Raw genomic sequence first — 24151 nt, forward strand, 5'->3', positions numbered from 1 at the left:
ATATCACCACTTTTGGAAAAATAAATAATGTCTAAAATTATGTACATAAGAAGAACTACCAATGGATCTTTACAATCAAGTGACTAAACACATGTATAAATTTAAAACTTTGTATGATGATTTATTTTGGGTGACTTCATTATATCCCTCGTTTTTATTAAATGCGTGTTAGTCACAGAATAAATTGTGATAATGTATGTATGTATAATTCTGGAAACTATCGAACCTTTTTTACAAAAAAAGATTGAGCAGCTAATATTACAAAAACGCCGCAAAAACACAAGAGCAAACGCATTATGTGTACACGAAACATAATAAACACGTATAAACAAAATTTCTTTTTTTTAAATGTGTGGATACTAATTTATTGCCTTACTCAAAAACAAGTGGTGATAAAAAATGTGCAAAATAATCAGTACTGACCAGTTGCATTTTAAATTTGAAAAATACATCAGTTACAGATTTTATAATGAAAAGTTCTTGGATTAATACAACTAATAAACCAAAAAACGCACTTTAAATAAAAATAAACGTTAATTAGAATAGCAATGGTGAAAGCTCATAAAATATTGGAAGTAATTGCTGGTATTTTAGTAACATTTTATATTTAAATAGTGAAAATCTATTAATATGAAATATTTAAACATAAAGTTTAAACTATGTTTGATGTTTCATTATTATCTGAAAAGTTAAGATAGAAAGTTTAAACAATTTTAGCATTACTTTCGTAATAAGGGTATGTTACACAAAATTTATTATTGAAGAAAAAAATGAACTTATACTCTCTCCTGTAAAAAACTATTTTTGTGACAATAGTTGTTCTTCGAATAAGGTCTTCATTATAATTTAAACTTTGATTATTTTATTAGATAATAGGGGATGTAATAATAATAATAATATATTTCAACTACTATGAAGATGCATTGTTAAAGTGTGAACATCATAATAGTACTTATTGTTGAATACATACACATTTTCGATGCTCAAGTTACAAAGCTTTAAAATATACGCAAATGAATCTGTGTTTGTGGTATATGTATGTTTCTGTTAATGTATAGGTCTCGATTTAAATAAAACAATATTTATACATAAAGCATATAAAAAGATAGATAACATCCTTCTCTTATTCGCAAAGCTTATTAAAATGACAATATGTTTCATCTATGTGTGTTTATCTTTAAACGTAAAGATTATTTAAATAGATCGGACATTCTAAGTAAAATGAATTATCTTGATCCTTGTCCGTCTGGTAAATGGCTTAATATTAAAGATCATGCTATACTTAACACACAAATAATATAGTAGTGTTTATTTTAGCTTTGATAAACCGCTTATATTACATTATTTATGCTGTACAAGGGTGGCCCTGTGAAGCGATATGTATAGTGATAATGTTTTATCACATATTCTTATACATTGTATTATCTAATTTATATAAATGCTATTCCCTAAATCATTTTTAAATATTTAATTTGCTTTTATAATAATTTATAACTTCTATCAGATTTTTCTTCTGAATTTAATTATTATTTATTCAAGTCTTGCATTGAACGAATCGAATGTCTGATGCAGGGCACCCAGTATTGCACAATAGCCACTCACAGCGTAAAAACTCAACACGCAAGCATATAAACAATGCTTATATTAAATATTATTATTATTGGACAATAAGCCAATTCACTCCATTTTCATTACAAGAAAAGTTATTTGTGCTTATACAATATTACATTCTGGAAAAGTTGTACAGCAAGTTCAACAATTTATAATTGTAGAATATACACTGCAAATAAAATAAAGTGATACAAAATTCAATTCATCGCGCGCACGAAACACTGAAAGGAAGGGAAAAAAACGCATTCCATTCATATTATAATTCCACATGTTGTCCGAATATAAAATTTAATAACGCAAACGTCTGCCTCGAATTCCATTGTACCATTGTGTTTTTCTGCCGCTCTTGAAAAGGGAATAAAACGAAAAATGCACACGTTGCTCAATCAAAGGCGAACCACTTTTTTAAAGGCGCGTGCGCTCTGTTAATGCGATTTTCAATCAAGTTCTCTCGAGTCTCTAATCGGCTGAGTGTTTCATTATTTTTTCAGTCGAAACTTAACGCGCCCTCGAGTCCAATCACGAAGTAGTTGTGTAGGGAAGGAAGGACCGCGGGTATAATTTCGCACAACTTTGTCCGACGGCTGAATGGAAACCAATTTAACTTTTACCACTCCAGCCGATATTTTACGGTCGACGTGGTACTCCTCCTCTTTGGTCGCTATCTTTTTGCTCGTTTATTTCGATACACACATCGATAATTCAAATAATCCATACATATGCATTAAATACTAGATACGGTTTTATAGTGGATAGTTCTATCCGCTTTGAGAGCTTTCAATCTTGCAAATTTGATTAACGAACTTCGACCTGGATTTGCAAATCTAATTACAGAGCGCCTGTATATTTTAACGCTTTCGAAACATTCTAAATTTTGTTATTGATCGATCTTGGGTAAACAATCTGACTAAATAGCATCACTCAATCTCGAACCAATCACAGTAATAATTTTGAAAATGTAATCTAAATCAGCATGGTTCAAAATTTACAATACGTTTTATTATATACCTTAGTTTTAGCAATGTTTTAATTTAATCATATTATTGTATTTGCATAAGTTTAAAAGCTCGTCTAATATTGGAGTCTACAGTCTCTATATGTTGCTGTAAAATGTAAAAGATAGTATAATAGTACTTTCAGTGCTTCGTTAGCCAATGTCAGTTTTCGTTTTTTAATTTCAACTAGAATCTGACCTACAAAGTTATGAGTACCTCATAACTTTGTATTTTAACCCTTTGAGTAGTGAGTTAATTTATACACATTTGTTAATTTATTAGTATACAACTGGGAGTGAGTTAATTTTCCATAATTATTTCTATTTTTATTTATTTATTATTATTTTATAAATTTTCATCGGTAGACATATATTATGATTTGATATGGGCAAGTTGATTCTCAATTCGACAGTTGCAAAACGTCCAATTGCTGTTCAAACCAAAACCCAACTTGACCTAATGAAACTATAATTAGTTTTAGAACTTTAATTAAACAGTAAAAGAATATTAACTAAATTCATTTAAAAAAATTGCATAAATATTTTATTAGTTTGATGAGAAGAGTCATGAAAACCTTAAATATTTTTTATCTCTTAACCCTTAAGAGTAGTGAGTAAATTCATATACATTTGTTAATTTGTCAGTAAACATCTGGAAATTAATTAATTTTTACTTATTTTTCCATAATTATTTCTATTGTTATTTATTTATTATTGTTTTATATTGCATTCATAGTAAATTATAGAAAAAAAAATTAATATCAATTCAGAGGCTCTCAATATTTTTTTTATAAAATTAATATAAAATATATTCTTTTTTTATACTCTTTAATTTATTGGTATTGTTTTCTATAAAAATCATTTACATTAAATCAAATTTTAAAAAATTATAGTTTTGTGTGTAAATATATAACTAACTGGGCTACCTCAATATAGTGAAAGATCACCACCGTACATGTACGGCGATACCGCTTAAATCCTTAATGTATTGCTTTTGTATGATATTCATATTGATCTAATCTAAATAATTTTAGAACGAAGCAAATTTTTATTTTATCTTTGAACCATATTATCTTATTAACTAATTTGATAATTCTATATTTATTGCAGTTGAACTTTCTTGACCTACTCATTCCAATCGATCTAATTTTGGGTCGCGACCGAAAGGTTAAGAAACCATGCTCATGTCATAAACAATATTTCTGCTACATCTAGCATTTCGAAATTTATACGCCGAACTTAATACTAAATTTATAGTAAAGCATATTGGAAATGCTTAATCACAACAAAATGTCGTCGAATAACTGTTTAAAATGTAACAATTCAAAACATACTTTTGTTAAACGTGACCAAAGAAACACAGTTATCGCTTAATGATGTGCCAACTGCACTAATAAACTTATTTCTGCTTCTTCAGAATTTGACAGTATGGTCAATCTTAAATTATTTCCGCGTCTAATAAATCTGTTTAGTTCTTTGCCTTTTCGAATAGCATTTAGTTCTATCTGTTCAGATTTTTAATGGGCTCTATTGTATAATCTAAACCAGTGGTCTTCAACCTTGTGGTCCGCGGACCGGCGCTGGTCCACTAGAAATTATATCAAATTTGCTTGCAAAAAAGCAGCAGCAGATTTCGCACTAACAAAAAAATTTATAGCATTAGATTAAATAAATAATATTCTATCCAAAATTGGTTTTTATTTTGATTTAAAAATGTTGAAGAGCACTGATCTAAATAACCATAGACGTCATTTCAGCTTTTTCCAGGAGAGGCAAAAGTTACCCAGTCTTCAGTAATTTTATTAATATTTAGATTTCATTAACCCTTCGAGTAATGAGTTAATTTATACACATTTGTTAGTATACACCTGGAAATGAATTAATTTTACGTATTTTTCTTTGATTTATTTTCCTACTTTTTTGTATTAATATGTTTTTTCTATTATAAAATTTCTTTTATTTTACATATTTTTTATATATATTTTATATATATTATTCTGCTTTTGTAATTTTTTTTATATCAATTCAGAGGCTCCTAATATTTTTTATGGAATGAATATAAACTATTTTTGTTATGTTCATTAATTTCATACTCTTTAATCTATTGGTATTATTTTCTATTAAAAATATTAAATAAATATAATGTTTTTTATTCATTATTTCTTTAGTTATATATGTAAATATTTTACTATCTGGGTTCCCCTAAAACACTAAAAAATCACTAACAGGAGAGCGCAAAAAACAATTATCACTTCTCAGAAGTCAAAAATTCACGTCAAAAGCAATAAAATCGTGTCCGCGCCGTCGCAGTGGGAACGCTCGTTACCGAGCGTTCCCACTGCGACGGCGCGGACACGATTTTATTGCTTTTTACGTGAATTTTTGACTTCTGAGAAGTGATAATTGTTTTTGCGCCCTCCTATTGATTGACCTTACCGATATTGTAAGCTTTCCTTATAATATCGGTAATGAAAGATATCATGTATGTTTGTCTGTACTTCTCCCACTTTTTTGCATTTTGAACTTGAGCTAATGAAAGTCCTAAGACTATAATTAGGTTTAGAACTTTTATTAGGTCAAATTGGGTATGGTTAATTCGTGTAGAATAGATTTGGGGTTTGAACAGAACATTTCGCAACTGTCAAATTGAGTTTCATAGACAACGGCCCGACAAAACTTCCCTGAGGAACTCTAGCTGGAATTTTACGCGGATTCGAGTGTTCATTATTTAGTGAAACAACATAGCTTCTACTTTTCAGGTATGAGCGTATGAAGCGTAACATATAGTCAGGGATTTTGTTTTTGTATAGTTTATAAATCAAACCATCATGCCATACTGTGTCGAAAGCTTTTTCTATATCTAACATTAAAAGTCCCATACTCTTTTTCATATAAAAATTAATGCATATGCTCCGTTAAACTATCAAACTGCTGTGTTGTTGAGTGATACCGTTAATAATTTTATTCCCCAAATATTATTTTAAACGCATAAGGACTATTTTTTAAATACTTTACTAAATGACGGTAATAAACAGACGGGAGACGATTACTAATCGGATCCTTATCGAGTTTTTTATTGGATGAATTTCAGTAGTTTTCCAAACGGTTGGGAAATACCCAAAAGATGTTTGTTAAGTAATGTATGCAAATCCCATGAAGATGTTATTTAATCTATCTATTCCAGGACTTTTTTATTTTTCAAGTTCTTAATAACATTTAAAATTTCCCGTGAGATAATTTTGCGAATTAAATCCTTATCTACCGCGGTTGCTTCTATTTTTCTTATCGATCAATTTACTTCGTTTTTTTAGTGTTTAAATTTTTTAGTAAGTTCGTACGATACAGAAAAAGCTAAAGCTAAGCTAACATCTCTACCTTACCCTGATCCGTGTCATTTATGATATTTCCAGTTTTTAACCCAGGAATTTATGGGTATTTATTTTTAATATTTTTTCCATAATGCTGGTTTTAGGTTTTCAAGTTTACTCGACCACGTTTAATGTGTTAATTTTTAGTGGTAGAGTACGCTCGGGATAAGGATGCCGGTTTGTTATTGTGTGCGTGTACATGTATATGAGAGGGAGAAGCGATGTAGCGTGTACTTCGTTGTCTCGCTTTCTCTTTTAAGGACAGTCGCTGATTCGTCAACGCTGGTATTCGTCATTAAAGTGCAGTGTGACACAGAAGTTCGATCTTCTCTAGTGATTTATTTTAAATAATTTTGTGTTGATATTGGTTTAAAACCCAGATATGCCCACTGTACCATGGGTAGGTCACTAAACTCGTGCCACTGTTTTTTTTATTTATAAATGAAATTTTAAGAGAACAAAATTTCTTGGGCATATCTGGGTTAATTGATATCAAGGCTTCAAATATACACTGTAAGTTATTCGTTCTCTTACCCGTGGATTAAAATATTTTAATTATTTTTCCATTAATCCGTACGTTGTTGGTTTTTTTACACTATTCTCTGTAAGGCTTAAAAAGGTTATTATTCTTATCGTTGCGCCAATGATAATTTTTTAATTTATTCAATGGATTCTAATGATTTAATAGAGTCGTCGAGCCATTAAACAATCTGCGAATAATTTCTTTCCCCATTTTATATCTTTTTGCTTTTGAAGAATAAAGACTTCATTATTTTTTTGACTAGTGAAAGATTATGAATTTTGCAAATATTTAATTAATGACATCAATGTCTGGTTTCTTCGATTATATAATATATTTTTAATTGTCCGTTGAAATTTCCAACTTAGCTCAGATGTATGTATGTTAAATAAACATATATTTTCTTTTAAAATAAAAAAATTAAATATTCTGAGCGAAATTGTTTTGAGCCACACAGTTCACGCACACAATAACAAACTGGAATCCTTATCCAGAGCGTACTCTAAACAATTTACCATTTCCTCCACAACATCCTGAAAAAAATCGTCAATGCTAATTTTGCACAATCTCTAAATTGAACTACGAAAATTTTAAAAATTTCGCGTCGAGATTTCAGCGCCGACCGCCCGCGGTGCTATCTCTCGCCGTGCCGAATTTTCACGATTTTCCGGCAGTTTTCCGGCGCGACCACTAGATGGTACCGCCTCTGCCTTGCGTATTGATCCCTCCCCTCCTGTGAGTGCGGGCAACCCCTCCCGCGCCAGCCCGTCCTCGCAATGCAGCATCTTTGTTGATCTCGCGCCGGTGACGTATCTGTGTTCTGACGCGGGCCGCTCTCGCTCCGGCTCCGGCTGCTGTTTAACAACAAGCCGGTGCCAGGCCGCTCGCTGTGCGCCGAAAGTTTTCTCGCTGAACACGCCCGATCGGGACCTACCCGCAGCATTTTGACGTTGGGCATTGTGTGTTAAGCAGGTGACCCGATTACCCACTGTCTTGCATTACTTATTTTTATGCATCGAGCTTTAACTGACTGTGCATTGTAACACATAATCATCGTTACCTATTTCTAAGAAAAATATAATCAATTCACGGTTTTTGGTTATGAGTCACTCATACTATCCATTTTTATTACCAAAGCTATTTTTTTTTATTTTATATTCAACTTCAATGCATATAAATAAATAAAATAAAGATATGTTTTATTAATTATATTTATATTAAAATGCGTCGTTAAATATAAATTTTAGTGTGATTCAAAATTTTGTATGTATGTATAATATAATATATTTGTATTGCTTTTCAGAACAAAAAAGCCGATAACAACGAAGATCTCTTCATCGACGATGAAGGAATCGAGGGTTCCGGCGGTCGCGGCGAGGTAACCTCTGATCTCGAGAGCTCCGGCTCCGGTTCGGGTCCAGACGACGAGGACGCCGACGGTTCAGGTGCGCTAGGCTTCGACGACGGAACCCCGTCGACGGTCTCGTCCCATTCCCCCACCAGCAACACACCTGACGACGACGACGACGAAGACCACAAATCACCAACGCCGAACACATCTGACACCACCACCCAACATGAATCCAAAGAAATATTCATAGGTTGAGTAGTGGCTGCATGAATGCCTTTTTTTATTTTTTATTTTATTTACTTTATAATGCAACACGTATTTTAAAGGATCGGTAAATTTATAAGACATCCTTTAAGGTGCGTTTTACATGAACGTTTTGTTTTATTTTTATATATTTATTTTGCAGCTGACACATCGATCGCATAAATTTGTTTTAACACACTAACACATCTTTCCTACTACACCTCTCCTTCGTCGATAACTTCGAATTAGTCGACAGAGTTAGATAATATTTTAAATTTTTGATTTGAATATTTTCAGATAAAGTTGCACCACGACCCGATAGTCCACGAAAGCAACCGGATTCGAGCAATCCTTCAGGAGGATCGATAGATAGGGGCACGGGAACAGGCTCAGGGAGCTCAGATCGAGATCGGTCTGAGAGTGGCGGTCCCCGAGACGTGCCTAAATCCATCGACGTACTCATCATGAATCCTAAACAGGAAGACCGAGCCACCAGCTTCTTCGCCCAGCCTGGAATATTGGCTGGTATGTTTCTTCATCGATATCGTCAATGCAAACAATGAATTTAATTTGTGTATATTTTACAGTGAATGTGTAATATTAGTGAAATTATATCTGAATACGTTTTCACCGGTAGATATATATTTTAATTTGATATAGGTACGTTGAAACTTCACAAAGTGGCATGACATTGTATAAGAACAATTGCGATACATTGTCCCTAAACTTTCACCATACAATGTCATGCATCCACACCTCGGAGCCAGTTGCACTACAGAAATCAGAACGCATGCTTTTAATTTGTACCTAAATAATGTATTGCTGTTAAAAAAGAAAAATCGTAAACAGTACTGGAGAAGAACTGTATTTTCGGGAAGCATTACTGTTGTTATAAATCTTCTCGAAAAATTAAAACTAGAAGATGGAATGTTCTGACTGAGAGTGAAATGGTTTCTTAACTTAACTTATCTCCAACCATTCTCAAAAGGGCTTCGAAATCAGCAGAGGTCATTCTTGTAAAATTTCTGGCTCACAAAGTCTCAGAACACGTACACATTACGAAATGCTGCACAACATTGTATCATGCTTCCCGTTTCGATGGGGAACCGGAGACTTGCGACTTTTTACCTCTAATCTCACAATAGATGTTTATGCAAATTTCAGTACGATATTTGTTTTTTAGTACCACCTAGTTTCACCAGTTCACAAACTAACAACAAACAGAAAGCTCCGTGATCTTCTTTATTGTCTCAGGCGGGGATGTCATTTCTGATTTTTCCAAGGGAGGCCAAAAGCTGGCCAATAAGTGGTAGTTTTTTTAATATTTCCATTTCATTAAGATTCAGAAAAATGACATGCATTTTTCTGGCCAAATTCAAGGGGGTACCTTTTGTTCAAGAATCCACTTCAAAAGCAATAAAAAAAGTGGAAACGTTGTATTAAAACTTTTTATAACAATATTACGACTTATGATAAGTGAGAATCGAATGTTGGAAGCATATCTAAACCGAATTTTGCCCAATAAGAGAGCGCAAAAAACAATTATCCCTTCTCAGAAGTCAAAAATCCACATCAAAAGCAATAAAATCGTGCCTTCGCCGTCTTGCAAATGCCTAGTTCTAAAACTATAATTAGTTTTACAAGTTTCATTAGGTTAGGTTTGGGTTTGACAACAAATAGACGTTTCGCAACTGGCAAGTGAGCTTCATAGCCATTTTAGAGCAGTATAGGCACTACCTATCAGTTAAATTATATTTTCGCTAGTAGAAATATATATCTACAAGTGAAAATTTATTTGGTAGAAATATATATCCGGTGAAAATGTATTCTGTTATGATTTCACTGAAATTACATGTTTTAAAAAATAGTTTCAGCATAGATTCGAGACTTTTATTAGTTTTTGTTTGAAGGATAACCCAAGAATTTCTGGTATAGAATTAGTGGTGACTCAAATGACGTCCCTAGTCTAAGGATTTTGATATTATGTAACCATTTAGATTAGCTACATTTAAGAATAATTTCTGGACAAATACCGTTACTGTGTTCATCACAAATTCAATTGATCAGAACCAATTGAGTTCATAACCTCATAAATAAATATTGTGATGTATTTACAATATTTAATCTCGTCAGATCCAGTGCACATTGCAATGTACAATAATTTATTGCTTGTTTTTGAAGCCATTTTTTATTTATTTTCACCGGGACCATTTGTACGTCACAGTGTTCACCATATTATTTAAAAATACATAATATTATTTAACACTAGATTTACAGAACCTATCAAATTGACGGATTTCTGATTTAATTAGTATCAGACTATTTTTTTCTGGGGTTTTTTACGACATTTTATATTTGAACAATGCAAATATATTAGCACTATTTTAATTTTCGGAAACTATTTTTGAAAATTTGGTCACTAATTTGGTTAAAAATATTTTTCATGCCTCTTTAATGTACAAAATAAAAAAATTTCCTACTTAATTGTTTTGAACATACATACTTACATGCATTTATAATGTTTACAATTTTTTTTTTCTGTTTCAGCGGTGATCGGTGGTGCTGTAGTAGGTTTACTATGTGCGATATTGGTGGTTATGTTCATCGTATACCGAATGCGTAAGAAAGACGAGGGCTCGTACGCATTAGATGAGCCTAAACGTTCACCAACGGCCAACTCTTACGCAAAAGGCCACAACAATCGCGAATTCTACGCCTGAGACGATTTCGCAATATCATCGGGACACTTTTGAATAAATAAATAATTTAAAATAATCGACAAAAAAATAATACAAACAAACAATTAAATACTTGCTGATGAGGCTGTAAAGATTACATTTGAAGAACTGAACTTTAACGTATATATAAGCGAATCGACTCGCGAGAACCAAAGATACAAATTAAAAAAATGTACGTGTCCATGTGCCATCTCGTATATCACATATTTACACAAGAGCAGTGTGAATTTTAAGACTTTTATCTATGAATAACGTTAACGTGTGTTTTCAATTGATCGACTACACCAGAACGCGGTGTGTACTAATTATTTTGTAGCATCAACAATTTCTATTAGATGCGGCAAGGGAGCGTATTCCCTAGTGCGGCCGCATTTTTTTTATATGACCAATTAGGAAACACCTCGAATTTTTTAAGATAAATATTAGTCCTCGAGACGTTCACATCATATCTATTATATAATGTATAAAAAAAATATGCTGCCCTGACTTTTTCCGTATTCTTCAAAAAATAAATAAATAAATTTAAACTATTTTAGTTTTCAAAAATTGATTTTGTAAGTCGTCTCTCAATTTTTAATCATTGTTCAATTATCAAAATATATATTATATATATTGAAAATGTATTTATTGAAGAATAAGTAAGATTAAATTATTAAGTTAATTGTTAATTAATGACACACTGAATGTAACTATGACTAATGTACGTATGAATAACTCCTTGTATATTACTACAAGTTCTATCGTCGTTTTCTCATTTGTTATGGTGAGACTTAACAATACATTCCAACTGATTTACACAAATGACTGGATATTCTGACATGCATTACACTACCGCTGATCCTTCGTTAACTGTACATTCCTGTTGTATTTTTATTTGTCACTGCAACCGAGACAATCTGTGAAGTTAAATGATAAAATTATATAAGCAATATTTCAAATCCGTATACTTCTCAGATTGCCTCGGTTGAAAACATATTTTCTTCGCCGATTTGGTGCGACTCTTGTTCTTCCATATATTTTTTTGTTTTATAAATTTCGCGTATGATTGCTGGTATGCATTTGTATGATGAATAAAATTGGTGTATGGCTGTTTCGTCCACCTAAATTAAGTAATTAATACTTGTAGTATATTTTTAAAAAAAAAATGCATGTGTAATATATCTAGACATTTTTTATTGGCCATTTATAATTATTTTTAATTATTTTTTCTTTTCTTTTTTTACTCTTTACTTTTTATATTTGGGTTTACATTTAATATTTATTAGAAATATTTACTATAGACGAAATGTCTGCTCAGTGTTTCGAAAGCAACATGTAATTTAGATGTTTTTAATTAATAAACGAAAAAATTGGAAAACGCTGTAGTATAGAATAGTAATTAATGTAATTGCCGATTCTGTAAATAAATACTCCTTTACACTAAGATTGCGTTGTTTCATTTATCACTGCTTTATTTATTAATATTATAATAATAAAAAACGATAACCTTGCTTTATCGGATTAGTTCAAAAAAACACGTTTTATATCAATAAAAACTTTATTTATAAAAGAGTATAAAAATATGTGATAAATTGACGCTACATACAGATGATGTATATATGTATATTTTATATAAATTCACAACCACATTATAATTAAACATAAAATACTGAATATTAATTTCATTGTGTAATTTAGTGGCCGCTGCAATTTTGCAGCTCTCGGACAAGCCTCCACTGTATAGAATATAAAATTATAATTATTTTATTGGCAATATTGAGCAAACATAACAAACTAGGAATGTTATCATTCTTCAACAACGTTAGAATTGTATCATCTTAACATAAATAAAATAAAATTTATAAAAATATAACCATATAAAATATATTTATTGCAGTAACCCTTTACCAATAAGCATGTTTTATCGGTCGTTATTTATAGAGTATTAAAGATGACCTCTCATCAAAGGCTTTAAGTATTTATGGAAACTATCATTGACAGGTTCGGCATTCAACGGACTCTTTTGTGCTTCTTCCATCAGCCTCTCGTAAACGAGTCCATCGTATGCTCCCAAAGTCGATTTTAAAATCTATACAAACACAATTATTAAAAACATTTACAACAAACTCTATAATAAATAATATTTACCTCGTCTCTAATATCAAAGCTATCGACGATTCCAACTGCATTTGGCCTCATCTTAATCAACAACTCTTCTAACCATAACTGCATATTCTCCAAATCTTTTCCAGTAATAGTAGTATACTATAAATGATCACTTATTAATCTATAATTTTTTAAATATGTTTAAGATAACAAATATCTTACTCTCAATAAATCACCGGAGAAGTTAAGAGCCCAATATACGGCATATAACTCATTGAACAACTTCAAGATATCTTGCAAAGCTGGCGAAACTGTTTTCAAATACTCGTTGGTCTTTTCGTTGAATTTTTCAATCAATAATATTCTGCAATGAGCCTATAAAAATAATTTTAAATAAATACGTGGATGTTTATCTATAAAAGATCATAAACATACTTCAGCTGCTGCGACAAGTTGAATGGAAGTCATATTCCAAGCGTCTTCGTAAGAGTGACCATCTTTAACACGCTTAGCGATAATATTGGCGCACGCGGATATTTTTCTAAATAAAATAAAGACAAAGTTTTGGTATCAAAATTACAATAAATCAGATTCAAGTGAAAAATTAGATCATACCCGGAAGCGATTCCTTGAAAACCTGTAATTATGCCTTCGACGGACGTTTCCCATTTAAATGTTTCTTTTTTAACAGCTTTAGCGAGATAGCTCACTGTAGGCGTCAAAGAACCACGGTTTAACGCTTGCTCCCAGACTTTCATTAAATATCTGTAACAAGATAGTGAATGAAAAAAGAAATTAATTATCCAGTTGAGAATTTTAATTCTCTGAATCCACGGCATAAACTCAAGATTATGCAACAAAAATGGCAGTCACTAAGAAGCAGTTATAAGAAAATAAGAACCTTGCAGTTTGGAGTAGAAGCACAGTGTTTTCGCCTTCGTAAGTACAAGCCGCTGTGACTAGACCGTAAGTATTTGGCAAGTTACTGCTCGTCATGTATCCGTGGCCGCCGCACGCCAGCCTGCAAGTTTCCACTCCGCGCGAAGCGTCCGCTGTACAGACGGCTTTCAAGCAGCACGACATGGCATGAAACTAATATAATAAAAGTTAGATTTCCATATGTTTAATATTGCATAAAAATTATTCGTCATACTTCAGGTAGCCGGTCCATCTCTCCGGCTTCGAGCTCAGACGAAACGTTATTGTAAAGAGTCCACAGCCATTCGGCTGTCATTAAGTACGCGAAACAAGTCGCAATGTTCGGGAATAACTTATATTGCTGTGTAACGTAATCTAAGATTTGAACTTCAGGTTCGCTGTAAAATAAAAAATATGTTTAATAAGACGAACATAATGAATGAAAGATAAGTATGTATACTTTGCTTTGAGTTTCGATTGATGCCTCACAGCCGAATATCTCGTCGATATCGTTACAGCTTTCGATAGGTATGAAACCATATCTCTTATTAAGATAACACGAACGAAGATCATTGTACCGTATGCGTGTTTGGAACTCGGCGCTTTTACATATGTACCATCCTAAAACGATAACCATTGAAAAAAAAATATTTTTAGGTTTTTTTCAGCTATAAATTGTTTAAAATTTAAGAAGAATCAAAATATTAAAATGTTGATGATTTTTGTTTTGGAAAAATATTACTTAATACAGTGAAATCTCAGTATAGCGAAGCTCACAGGACTGAAGAAAAAATTTCGTTATAGTGAAAATCCGTTATACTGAATGTAAGGAAGATGATATATATTTAATTACCATATTACTACAGCATCAAAATAACCTCTTACAAGATTGACAGATCGTTTTTTGTCCATTTTTAAGGATACTGTAATGAGCATAATAAAATTTGTTAAAAAATGTTTTATAAAAATAGTTTGAAGGTCGGCGAAACACCTTGAATGTCGCATGTGAACACATCCGGCACACGCCAAGTCAAGTACGAACTGAATTCGGAGAAATATTGTGTCAAGTTGTAATTTCATTCTTAAATTCGGATCAAAATATTTCGTTATACTGAGAAATTCGCTAGTTCGGTATTCGTTACAAAGAGATTTCACTGTTTTCCAAAAAGGTTTCCAAATGAACACATACTTTTATTCGGTAACCAGACGAAACAGAACATGATAAAATAGAGCAAGTTAAAAATAGATTTATTATTAATTTTATATTGGCAACTAATTATTTGGTAGGTAAATAATTCCATAAATAATTTATTAAATAAAATAAATGGTCTATAAATAATAAATTTTTGATCAGTAAATAATTCAGCTTTTGATCAATAAAATAAATGGTCCATAAATATAACTAAATGATCAGTAGAGATTAATAAATTATTAGTATCCATTGGTCAGTTATTTTTAAATTCTGTATTCCGCTAGCGAAGTTTATTTTAAAAAATAGTTGTAGGGCGACATATCAATTGTTAAGGCCAAAATTTTTCAAAATTACGTGTCGTTTAGGTTAGGTTTGGGTTTGAACAGTAAATGGACGTTTTGCAACTGTCTATAATTGTAATAAAACAGAAGTCTGGCTCAAAGAAATCTTGTTACATATGGGTGAGAGAGAGGAGGGGGGGTAAAAAATTCACGAAAAATCTGAGACAATTTATGGAAGCCACCTTATCATATATTAAATACTGACAATTTTGTTTTAATTACTGAACATTTTATTTAAATACTGAAGTCCGATAGCCTGATCCATTGAGATAGTCAGTGTCAAGTTTAACCAAGTTGTGTCTTGCCAGCTGGCTTCCAGAGCCGGAAGAGTGAGGTCGTGTTTACCGTGTCTGTCACGCATCATGGATTTCAAACAATCGAACATTTCAAATGTTAAAATCAGTGTATGGTGATAATGTGGTGACTCTGAAGACTGTTTACAAGTGATATGAGCAATTGAAAAACGGAAATGAGTCAGTTGATGACGAGCATTTGACCTCAAAAATAGACGAAAACATGCAAAAAGTTTCAAAAATGGTTCGTTCAAACATGCGATTGACTATATGAGAGCTTACCGAAGAACTGAACATCTCGTACAGGTCCTTGCAAAGCATTTTAACCGATACTTTGCAAATGAGACGAGTGAGTGCGAAATTTGTTCCCAGACTTTTGACTGACGAACAGAATGAAAATTGTGTGTCAGTTTGCACGGAATTGAAGGATCGTCTTGATGCAGATCCGGACTTCATGGTCAAAATTATAACTAAAGATGAAAGTAGGGTGTATGGCTATGACCCTGAGACTAAAATGTAGGGTTCCCAGTTGAAAACGAGTGACCCTCCACGCCCTAAGAAGGCAGTCAAAGTCAAACGTCATGGTCATGCTATTGTTTTTTTCGTTAATGAGGGCATAGTGCGATCAAAGTTCGTTCCAAGGGGAACCACTGTAAACTCCGAATATTACAGGGGCGTACTGCAATGTTTGCGAAACGATATACGGAGAAAGAGACCAGAAAAATGGGCCAATGGCTTCCTCCTTCATCAAGACAGTGCATCGTGCCACATCTCGCTTCTGATCTGCGAATTTTTGGCCGAAAAAAAGATTCCTGTCTGTCCGTAACTTTCTCACTCTCCGGATTTAGCACCATACGACTTCTAGCTCTTCTCAAAAATAAAACCCTGCTAAAAGGAAAGCGTTTTGCCATCATTTCTGACATTAAGAGGGCCACGACAAAGCAACTAAAGGCCCTATCAAAAAAAAGCCTTCCAGAAATACTTCCAATCATGGAATCAACGTTGGGATAAGTGTATCGCTAGCCAAGGAGAGTACTTTGAAGGAGATTAATTCAAATTTGATGTAAGCCTATTACTTTGTTCGTAATAAAATTATTCAGCGTATTTTTTTATCACACCTCTTATATATATTTCATTCGATAAAATTATGTATTTAAAATGTTTGTCATCAATTTTGTTGAATTAATTCAATCGCAGTTCATTTTAATTCTGGTGATTTAATTTGCATGAAATTCCGCACAAAACAAACAATGAAACGACTTTCGATCTATATGTACATTGAATTTGTTCCAAAAATTATATGCAACAGATATTATTGAACATAAATTCGAATTAAATTATGTATTAAAACTAATTTTGATTTTAACAAACTTTATTTAATTGAATAATAAATCTGCTTATTTCACATCATGAAATGAAAACATGGAGAATTGAAATGATCGTTTTGCCGAGATTTAATATGACTTCGTAAAATTAGCCATTAGCGAAAGTGCACTTCCGGTAAAACCTACAATGGGAATGGTTGATTCTTTGGTATTTTTAGTTAGTATAAAAAAAATCGTATTTAAGTTCATAATTTTATATATAGAACGTATACTGAAAATTCAAGAATTTTCTATGAAAAATTTAAATCGTGTCTTGTCAAATATTTTACATTCTATTAAAACATTTGATTGAACTGAAATTTTTTTTCGTCTACAGTACATTTCTTTAGATGTAGGAACATCAAGGATAATCATAGAAGCTAAGCAATAAAAAAAACAAGGAAAATTTTTAACATGAAGAGAGGTTGTAATTTTACATACAAATTTACAAACCGGCTAAGTTTTGTTCCACCCTGGAAAAATCTTAAAAACCATCCCTGATCAAAAAGTATGTAAGATAATAAATTAAGCTTTTCTTTTTTGATATCCCCACAGTAATTCGCAAAACAAAATTAATTATAATATTTTTTTTAATTAAATATTATTCTACAGGCAATAATTGTTTTTTGCACTAATTCGTTAAATAAATTAATATTTTTAATAAATTACAGAGAAAAAAATTACGAATATATTCGAATAATTAAGAACCCTAGTATCCACCATATTCTCGAGACCTTGCTCCTTCCGACTATCATTTTTTCAGTTCATTGCATTTTTTTAAAATAAATCAGGGCAGATAAAAAAGTTGTTGATTTATTTTTTAACATCAAATCCACAGTACTTATATTTTGATGGAATAAATAGACTTATAGAAATATGAGCGAGAGTTATAAAAACCGATCTGAAACTATGTAATTGATTAAATTTAAAAAAAATATTTATTAACATAAAAACGTTAAAACTTTGGCGTCAACCTATCATATCAACATTTTGCTGCAAAATTGGTACGTTCTCACATCAATAATAAAATCAATTACCTCGAGGACTTGTGCGTTTTTCATCAACATTTGCTGTCGCGGTATTCTCACATTGTGCAATCCCAAATATCCGTTGTTGGTTCCGTTCATGCCCATTTTTGTGCCTATTTCGCCGACCTTTATACCCGGCATCGGCTGATGCGTGTCCTCATCTCTCAATTGGACTATGAATGGGTGAATGCCGTGACATTCGCCCTTAGTGTGCAATTGTGCAACGACGACCGCATAATTAGCCGTGTGTCCCACTGAAGAATGAATTAATTCAATCAATGCGTTAAAAATAATAGTCAATCATAGTTTATAAACACTCACAGCCACCCGGCCACCATTTATAAGATGACAAAGTCGGACTGTTCAAGATGAACTCCTGACTTTTCGGATCATACTCAGCTTTGGTCTCGAGACCTCTAATGAAAGTTCCATGGCCCAATTCAGTCTGAAAGCATAAATACATTTAAATAAAATTCAAGAAAAATTAGTTACACGTTATCTATCATTTATGTACGTGACATTAATACAATATGCCAATGATAAATTTTATCATTATACTCGGCTTTATTTTAGCTGTTAATTACAAATCAAAGTTCATTGACATATCATGTTTTTAAATCATTGTTTGTTAATCAGTTTTTATATTGATAAACATCTATTTATATCGGTATTGTTGTATTAAATGCTAACTGAGAAAACAAAGATAAATGCTTACTTAGCAAATTTAAAGGATTTTGCCAATAAAGCAATTTAATTCAAAAGGCATGGTCGAATAAATTCATGATTTATTTAGTCATTCATAAATATGACTATTATAGTAAGGTTTCATTTTATTTAACTATAAAAACGGTTCAAGATAACATATATAAATACAAAAATAAACATGCCAAACTAATAACAACGGAAAAAAATTTCTTCCGGCAAAGGTCATAAGAATTAGATAAATTTCTGTGTATGTAAAAAAGTTCTTATGTATAATATTTTTAAAAAGTTATTTTTATTTTTAATTTAAGGGCTGTCATTTTGAAACAAAATTGTCTATCAGGCTGACTAACGAACTTATCGAGATATTTAAAAGATCTATTTTAAAAAAAAGTTTCATGACAATATGAATAAAACTACGGCAGTTATCTTATCCTCAAAAAAACATTTAAACCCATATATAAAATATATATTTTAATTTCTATTGTATTATTAAAAAAATCTATCCTTTTATTTTTTGTTGTAAGTTGTATTCCATACAAACTTAAATTAAATTTATATTATACAATGTATTACATTTACCGAGAAAAATTAGATCTACTATTATAATAATAACAGTCCAGGAAAAATTTAAAACATATTTTCTCAGAATCTAATATTTATTTGAAAAATAATATGTGGCTGTGTAGCAAATTTTTCTTCAAAAAATTCTGAAAAACCCATTTAAAAAGTTATTTTAATTACTCAAAAAAATCCCCAGATTTTTTCATATCCAAATACAAATATAAATATTGCTTTTCCCGATAGCCCACAATTTTTATATAGACATTTGGTGAGATGAATGCTCTGAAAAGTTGTAGTACTGTCCTGTGACTATTTTTATTTACTAAATCACTCCATATTTATAGTAAAAATATAATTCGATACACGTGTGAATAATGATAATACATATTAATGCGCTACACATGTAAATAATTACATACAATATGATTAATGTGCAACATACGTCTATAATAATTTATTTGTTGCTATGCGAATCTATTTTTATGAAAATAATGCATGGTTATTGAACCCGACCATTAGCAGTAGTTAATTTGTTGGTCCCAACAGACATATTGCGGTAATATAAAATAACTTTTATTGAAATTGTTTTAATTTTGATTATTGTATCAAAAAAATTGATATATCTTTAAAACATTTACCGTAAAAAATATTTCATTAAATACAATTAAGACCCCCAGACAATTTTTACATTAAAACAATTAATTATATCTAAATAACATAGAATACCTGAGCATAAGTGCCGATGATATTACAATTCCAAGCCTTTGCAATCCATTCTCCTTGTTGTTGTATAGTTCCTTGACCCAAAATAGTCGGAATAAACATGACATAGTGCAATGTTATAGGAGACCCATCTGTCAAAAGTCCAGTGCCGAGCATACCCCCCAAAACACTCCTATAAGTAACATAATATTAATAAGAAATTAATTATTATAGCATAGTTAAGTTAACAATAATACTATTTACACAAAATGCTCCATGCCACTGCCACCTTGTAGTTCTTGATAGTCTTGGAATCTTTTGAATATGAGACATGCTTTACGAACGCCCACTTCATATTTTTCTTTGTGACTCAAATACGGAGTTGGTATGTCGTCCAAGAAAAGTTTATCGTTCAAAAACACACCCTCTGCACATGAAAAAAATTTAATATATTTTCCTAATATGTGCTTTTATATCTTTTACATATTATATTTAACACTCTCTAAAAGGGCATGTGATCTTTATTAACCCAGCCTGTTTGGAGCAAGGTAGTTTAGTACCCCATTTATTATTTTTGGTATATCTATGAATTACTAATATTTTTTTCTAAGCGGAATCCAATTTTTTTAAATATATTCATAGAGACATAACATGACTCATTGCGCAAACTTCAAAACTAATTGTCAAGTATTAAACTATTACATCATCATCAGTAACTAGTTTTTGTATCCGACTTCGTCACATTGAAAAACTTGACCTTAGAAGAAGTTTTATTATAAATATTTCATCTGTTTTATTATAAATATATCAGTGGCTCGAGTTTTTGCGACATAAAATTGACTATGAAAGAAGCATTGATCTCTCAAGTGAATTTCTGGCACATTAAATAATCTTTGTGGCTTAATATTTACTGTCAATGATTTTTTCAGTAAAAATATCAACTCACGGTGTTTTATTTACTAATTTTAATAAGACAGATACACTTGAGGGAATATTTAGGGTCTCGTTGATGTTTATATCTGGAAAAGTACTCATACAAGTTGCTAGTAGAAATTTTGCACAGACAAAATTCTGAAAGAAAAGATTGGACGAGTCAATTTTTATGCCAGGAGTATATGCTACGCTACAGTAAATGTTTTATAACATCAACCGCTAACTTCAGCCGAAAGCAAAGTAGTAGGAAAGTCAAGTTCTGACTTGTAAAAGTTTCAGGTGGTTGAATTTGATGAAGTGTATTTCGAAAGGAATATCTCTTGACTAGGTTACGTTTGCATTTTTATATTATTTTTTAGATAGGGAAGATGCTTGGATCTTTCCTATTTTCGTCAGTTTGGCCAATGCGACAATTTGGGGTGGAAGTAAATTATATTATATTATTGCTTTTTATAATTAAAATTAATAGTTTTGATAAATTTTATTTATAACATATGAGCCTGTATTTATTATTAGTATTTTTCGGTTGATATATATACAAATAGTTTAGTGTTTTCTATTCAATATTTGAATATTTGAAAATAACGAATATTCGGAAATTGGTCCTAATTTAAACAGCTGGAGATTTGGCAACACTATCACTGGTTACATACTAGTTTTATTCACTTGTATTGGTTCTTTTGTATCTGTATAGACACCAACTGTCAAAAACTTGAATAAATAAGAACCAGAACTATCTGAAAAAATGCGATGGTCAGTGCCAAATACAAAGGGATGCGTTGCATCTCCGCAAAAAATATGCATTCACCATATTTTTTGGATTTCGCTTCTTATTATATTATCTATCTCTGGTTGAACAGCAGTTTTTATATAAAAAATCAAGAAGCCCTCAAAAAGAAACCACTTCGTTTTTTGTTTCTAATCAAAAGAATTTTGTAATAGTTGAATTATAAAGTTGGTAACAAAATGGAAAATAATATTAGATTTAGGTGGATAATACATAATTAAATATAATTTTATTGCACCCGATTAACAAACTAAAAAACGGCACGTATTTAACCCTGAATCATTGCATTGGCCAAACAAAAAAGCATACAAGTCCTAATATGACTGAATATCAAAACTCAAGGACGTCATTTATGGGGGGGGGGCATTCACCCCCCCCCCCTTCTGAATTTGGCCAGAAAATGCATGTGAACTTTAATGAACGCATAATATTAAAAAAAAAACAACCACTGACTGGCTAACTTTTGCCCCCTCCCCACATCATGGAAAAAGTTTAAATGACGTCCCTGATTCTAAACTAGAAATTCTCGGACTATCCCTCAAAAAAAATGTCGAATCTATCCCGAAAATATATTTTTAAATATGTCATTTCAGTAAAATCATATCAGAATACATGTTCACCAGTAGATATATATAATATCTATACTGGCAGGTGCTAGTAAAATTATATGATTTCAACTTTTCCATAAGTATTGTAGAAATATATACATTTACATACTTATCATTATTTATTTATATACCAAACTATTTTTTGTTCTTAATATAAATTTTATAAATTATTAAAAAAACAACATTGTATGAAAGATCATATACATATTTATCATTAAACTTAAAATTACAATTTAAATAGTATTTTTGAAGAAAAAATATATAAAAATCATTTTCATCAAAAAAGAACGACAAACGTAAAACTTTTTTAGGGGAGTTTAGTGAGTCACTGTTTCCACCAAATTTGGAGAAAAAAAATGGCGTTAACAAAATAATTTATGTGAAACTGAAAGAAGAGTATTTCAAATTGCGCTAAAATTACCTGTAATAAGCGTTGTAAAATAATTTCTGATAAATGTTTGAATGCATAAAAAATAAGAAACAGCATTTTATTTTTTATTTATACACCATTCAAATTTATTTGTATGTGAAAAAAAATGTACTTCTTTTAATTTGTAACCAAAATCGAGAAATATACAGTTCGTCTTAATAATATTTAATTAAAATCTCAAAACTGATAGTTTGATTACATTTAATCATCCTAAATTTTTGTCACAGGCCGCTAGACAAAGGTTGGCTGACATATTGGTGGAATGAGGTTAACGGTTAAGTGCACATACAATTAAACAGTTATATAACCAAATAATTATACTATAATGCATAATGCATATCTTTGATAACAAAAGGTCTTTGTATTTGTGTTAATTTACGAATACTATCTATTGCCTTCGATTCTCTATTGTCTCTAGTATTTTGTTACCAAATAAATAATGACAACTTATTCAATAATAAACGTGATTTAATTATAATATGTGACCAAAAAATAATGGTAAAAATTAGAAGCGATTTTTGGGAATATTGAAATTTTTACTAATCATAACAATGTGATACAATCTATTTTCATATATAAAATAGGGTTGAAGAACATTAAATTCATTTTTTTAGTCATTGTTTAGTATCTCGATTTTCTGTTTAGATGAAGTTGTATTTTGATAGTAATAAATGTAGATCAATGTTTTATTTTATAATTTAATGCGCATATTATATTTAATATTTTAAATGTAAATATGTCTTATGTATTAAACTTTTCTTAGAATTTATTTAACATATAACTAATTTTTATCGATTTGTTTCAAGGTCATACCAATTTAATTATTATAACATATATTTAGTTGATATTATTATACACTTTATATTTGATTATTGTTTAATATATATTTAAAAAATAATTGTTGAAAAAGTACGCAACCAAATTTGTGCGTTGCACAATTACATATAATGTTTCCTCATTGAAAGTACTAGTACGAATTATGTAAGGTCGGTATTTAAGAGATGAGGAGTGATCGCTTTGTAATTACCAGTTTTTTTTCTATCTTCAGTCTTTTTCGGCCCGCCGTCGATCAGATTGGTCAATTCGATGGTATTGAAGGTGCATTTTGCGCGCTCTCTTACCAAATCAGGATTGCACTCGGTCATTGCGATTTAGATGGGATTGCAAAACGAGTTTTTACGGCGACGAAATGCGGCGACCGTCACGATCGTCGGTCTACGACGAACTGCCGCTTATAGATTTCACTCGCCAAACAATAAAACGTCACTCATACGTCACGTTGACAAACAATCGAGTTAGTGTTGCCACTACAACATTTTTAATCATAAGCAAAATTATATCTAATAATACAATTCTTAGAAACGCGCTTGTGTAAACAC

General features: G+C 31.1%; 2 protein-coding genes across 6 annotated transcripts in view; one reads left to right on the forward strand and one right to left on the reverse strand.

Moving 5' to 3' along the window:
- Window positions 1–12248, forward strand: part of Sdc (Syndecan) — a 323379-nt gene extending 311131 nt beyond the window's left edge. For 3 of the 4 annotated variants that reach the window (XM_088200767.1, XM_088200768.1, XM_088200769.1), the window contains 3 exons: window positions 7797–8094; window positions 8385–8612; window positions 10635–12248. In XM_088200767.1, coding sequence (XP_088056893.1) covers window positions 7797–8094; window positions 8385–8612; window positions 10635–10807 — 699 coding nt within the window. In that variant the 3' untranslated portion in view covers window positions 10808–12248. Of the gene's footprint in view, window positions 1–7260; window positions 7466–7796; window positions 8095–8384; window positions 8613–10634 lie in introns of those variants that run through there. The other variant, XM_088200770.1, reaches the window with a different exon arrangement.
- Window positions 12249–12343: 95 nt separating this feature from the next.
- On the reverse strand, window positions 12344–23999 carry ACOX1 (acyl-CoA oxidase 1). 2 transcript variants are annotated; one of them, XM_088200763.1, is made up of 13 exons: window positions 23800–23999; window positions 20279–20441; window positions 20039–20207; window positions 18368–18491; window positions 18056–18300; window positions 14289–14449; window positions 14064–14226; window positions 13812–14002; window positions 13526–13675; window positions 13346–13451; window positions 13133–13285; window positions 12953–13069; window positions 12344–12893 (listed from the first exon to the last, which is right to left on the reverse strand). In XM_088200763.1, exons 1-13 carry the CDS (start codon window positions 23915–23917, stop codon window positions 12750–12752), a joined length of 2004 nt encoding a protein of 667 aa, XP_088056889.1. In that variant the 5' UTR covers window positions 23918–23999; the 3' UTR covers window positions 12344–12749. The 2 variants fall into 2 exon arrangements, with proteins under 2 accessions (XP_088056889.1, XP_088056890.1); XM_088200764.1 differs by lacking the exons at window positions 18056–18300; window positions 18368–18491; window positions 20039–20207; window positions 20279–20441; window positions 23800–23999 and adding an exon at window positions 14682–14746 and having other exon boundaries at window positions 14289–14609.
- Between the last annotated feature and the right edge of the window lie 152 nt (window positions 24000–24151).

The sequence above is a fragment of the Plectrocnemia conspersa genome, unplaced genomic scaffold, assembly GCF_051122295.1.
Source record: "Plectrocnemia conspersa isolate PC_06_02 unplaced genomic scaffold, ASM5112229v1 ptg000012l, whole genome shotgun sequence".
NCBI lineage: Eukaryota > Metazoa > Arthropoda > Insecta > Trichoptera > Polycentropodidae > Plectrocnemia > Plectrocnemia conspersa.

Bases quoted from the DNA above. Each gene is read 5' to 3' on its own strand.
- ACOX1 (XM_088200763.1), bottom strand. From the start codon at position 23,917: ATGACCGAGTGCAATCCTGATTTGGTAAGAGAGCGCGCAAAATGCACC. The intron at 14,227-14,288 runs GTATACATACTT...TTTATTTTACAG, and splicing joins CAATCGAAACTCAAAGCAAA to CGAACCTGAAGTTCAAATCT. The intron at 13,070-13,132 runs GTAAGATATTTG...GATCATTTATAG, and splicing joins TCTCCGGTGATTTATTGAGA to TATACTACTATTACTGGAAA.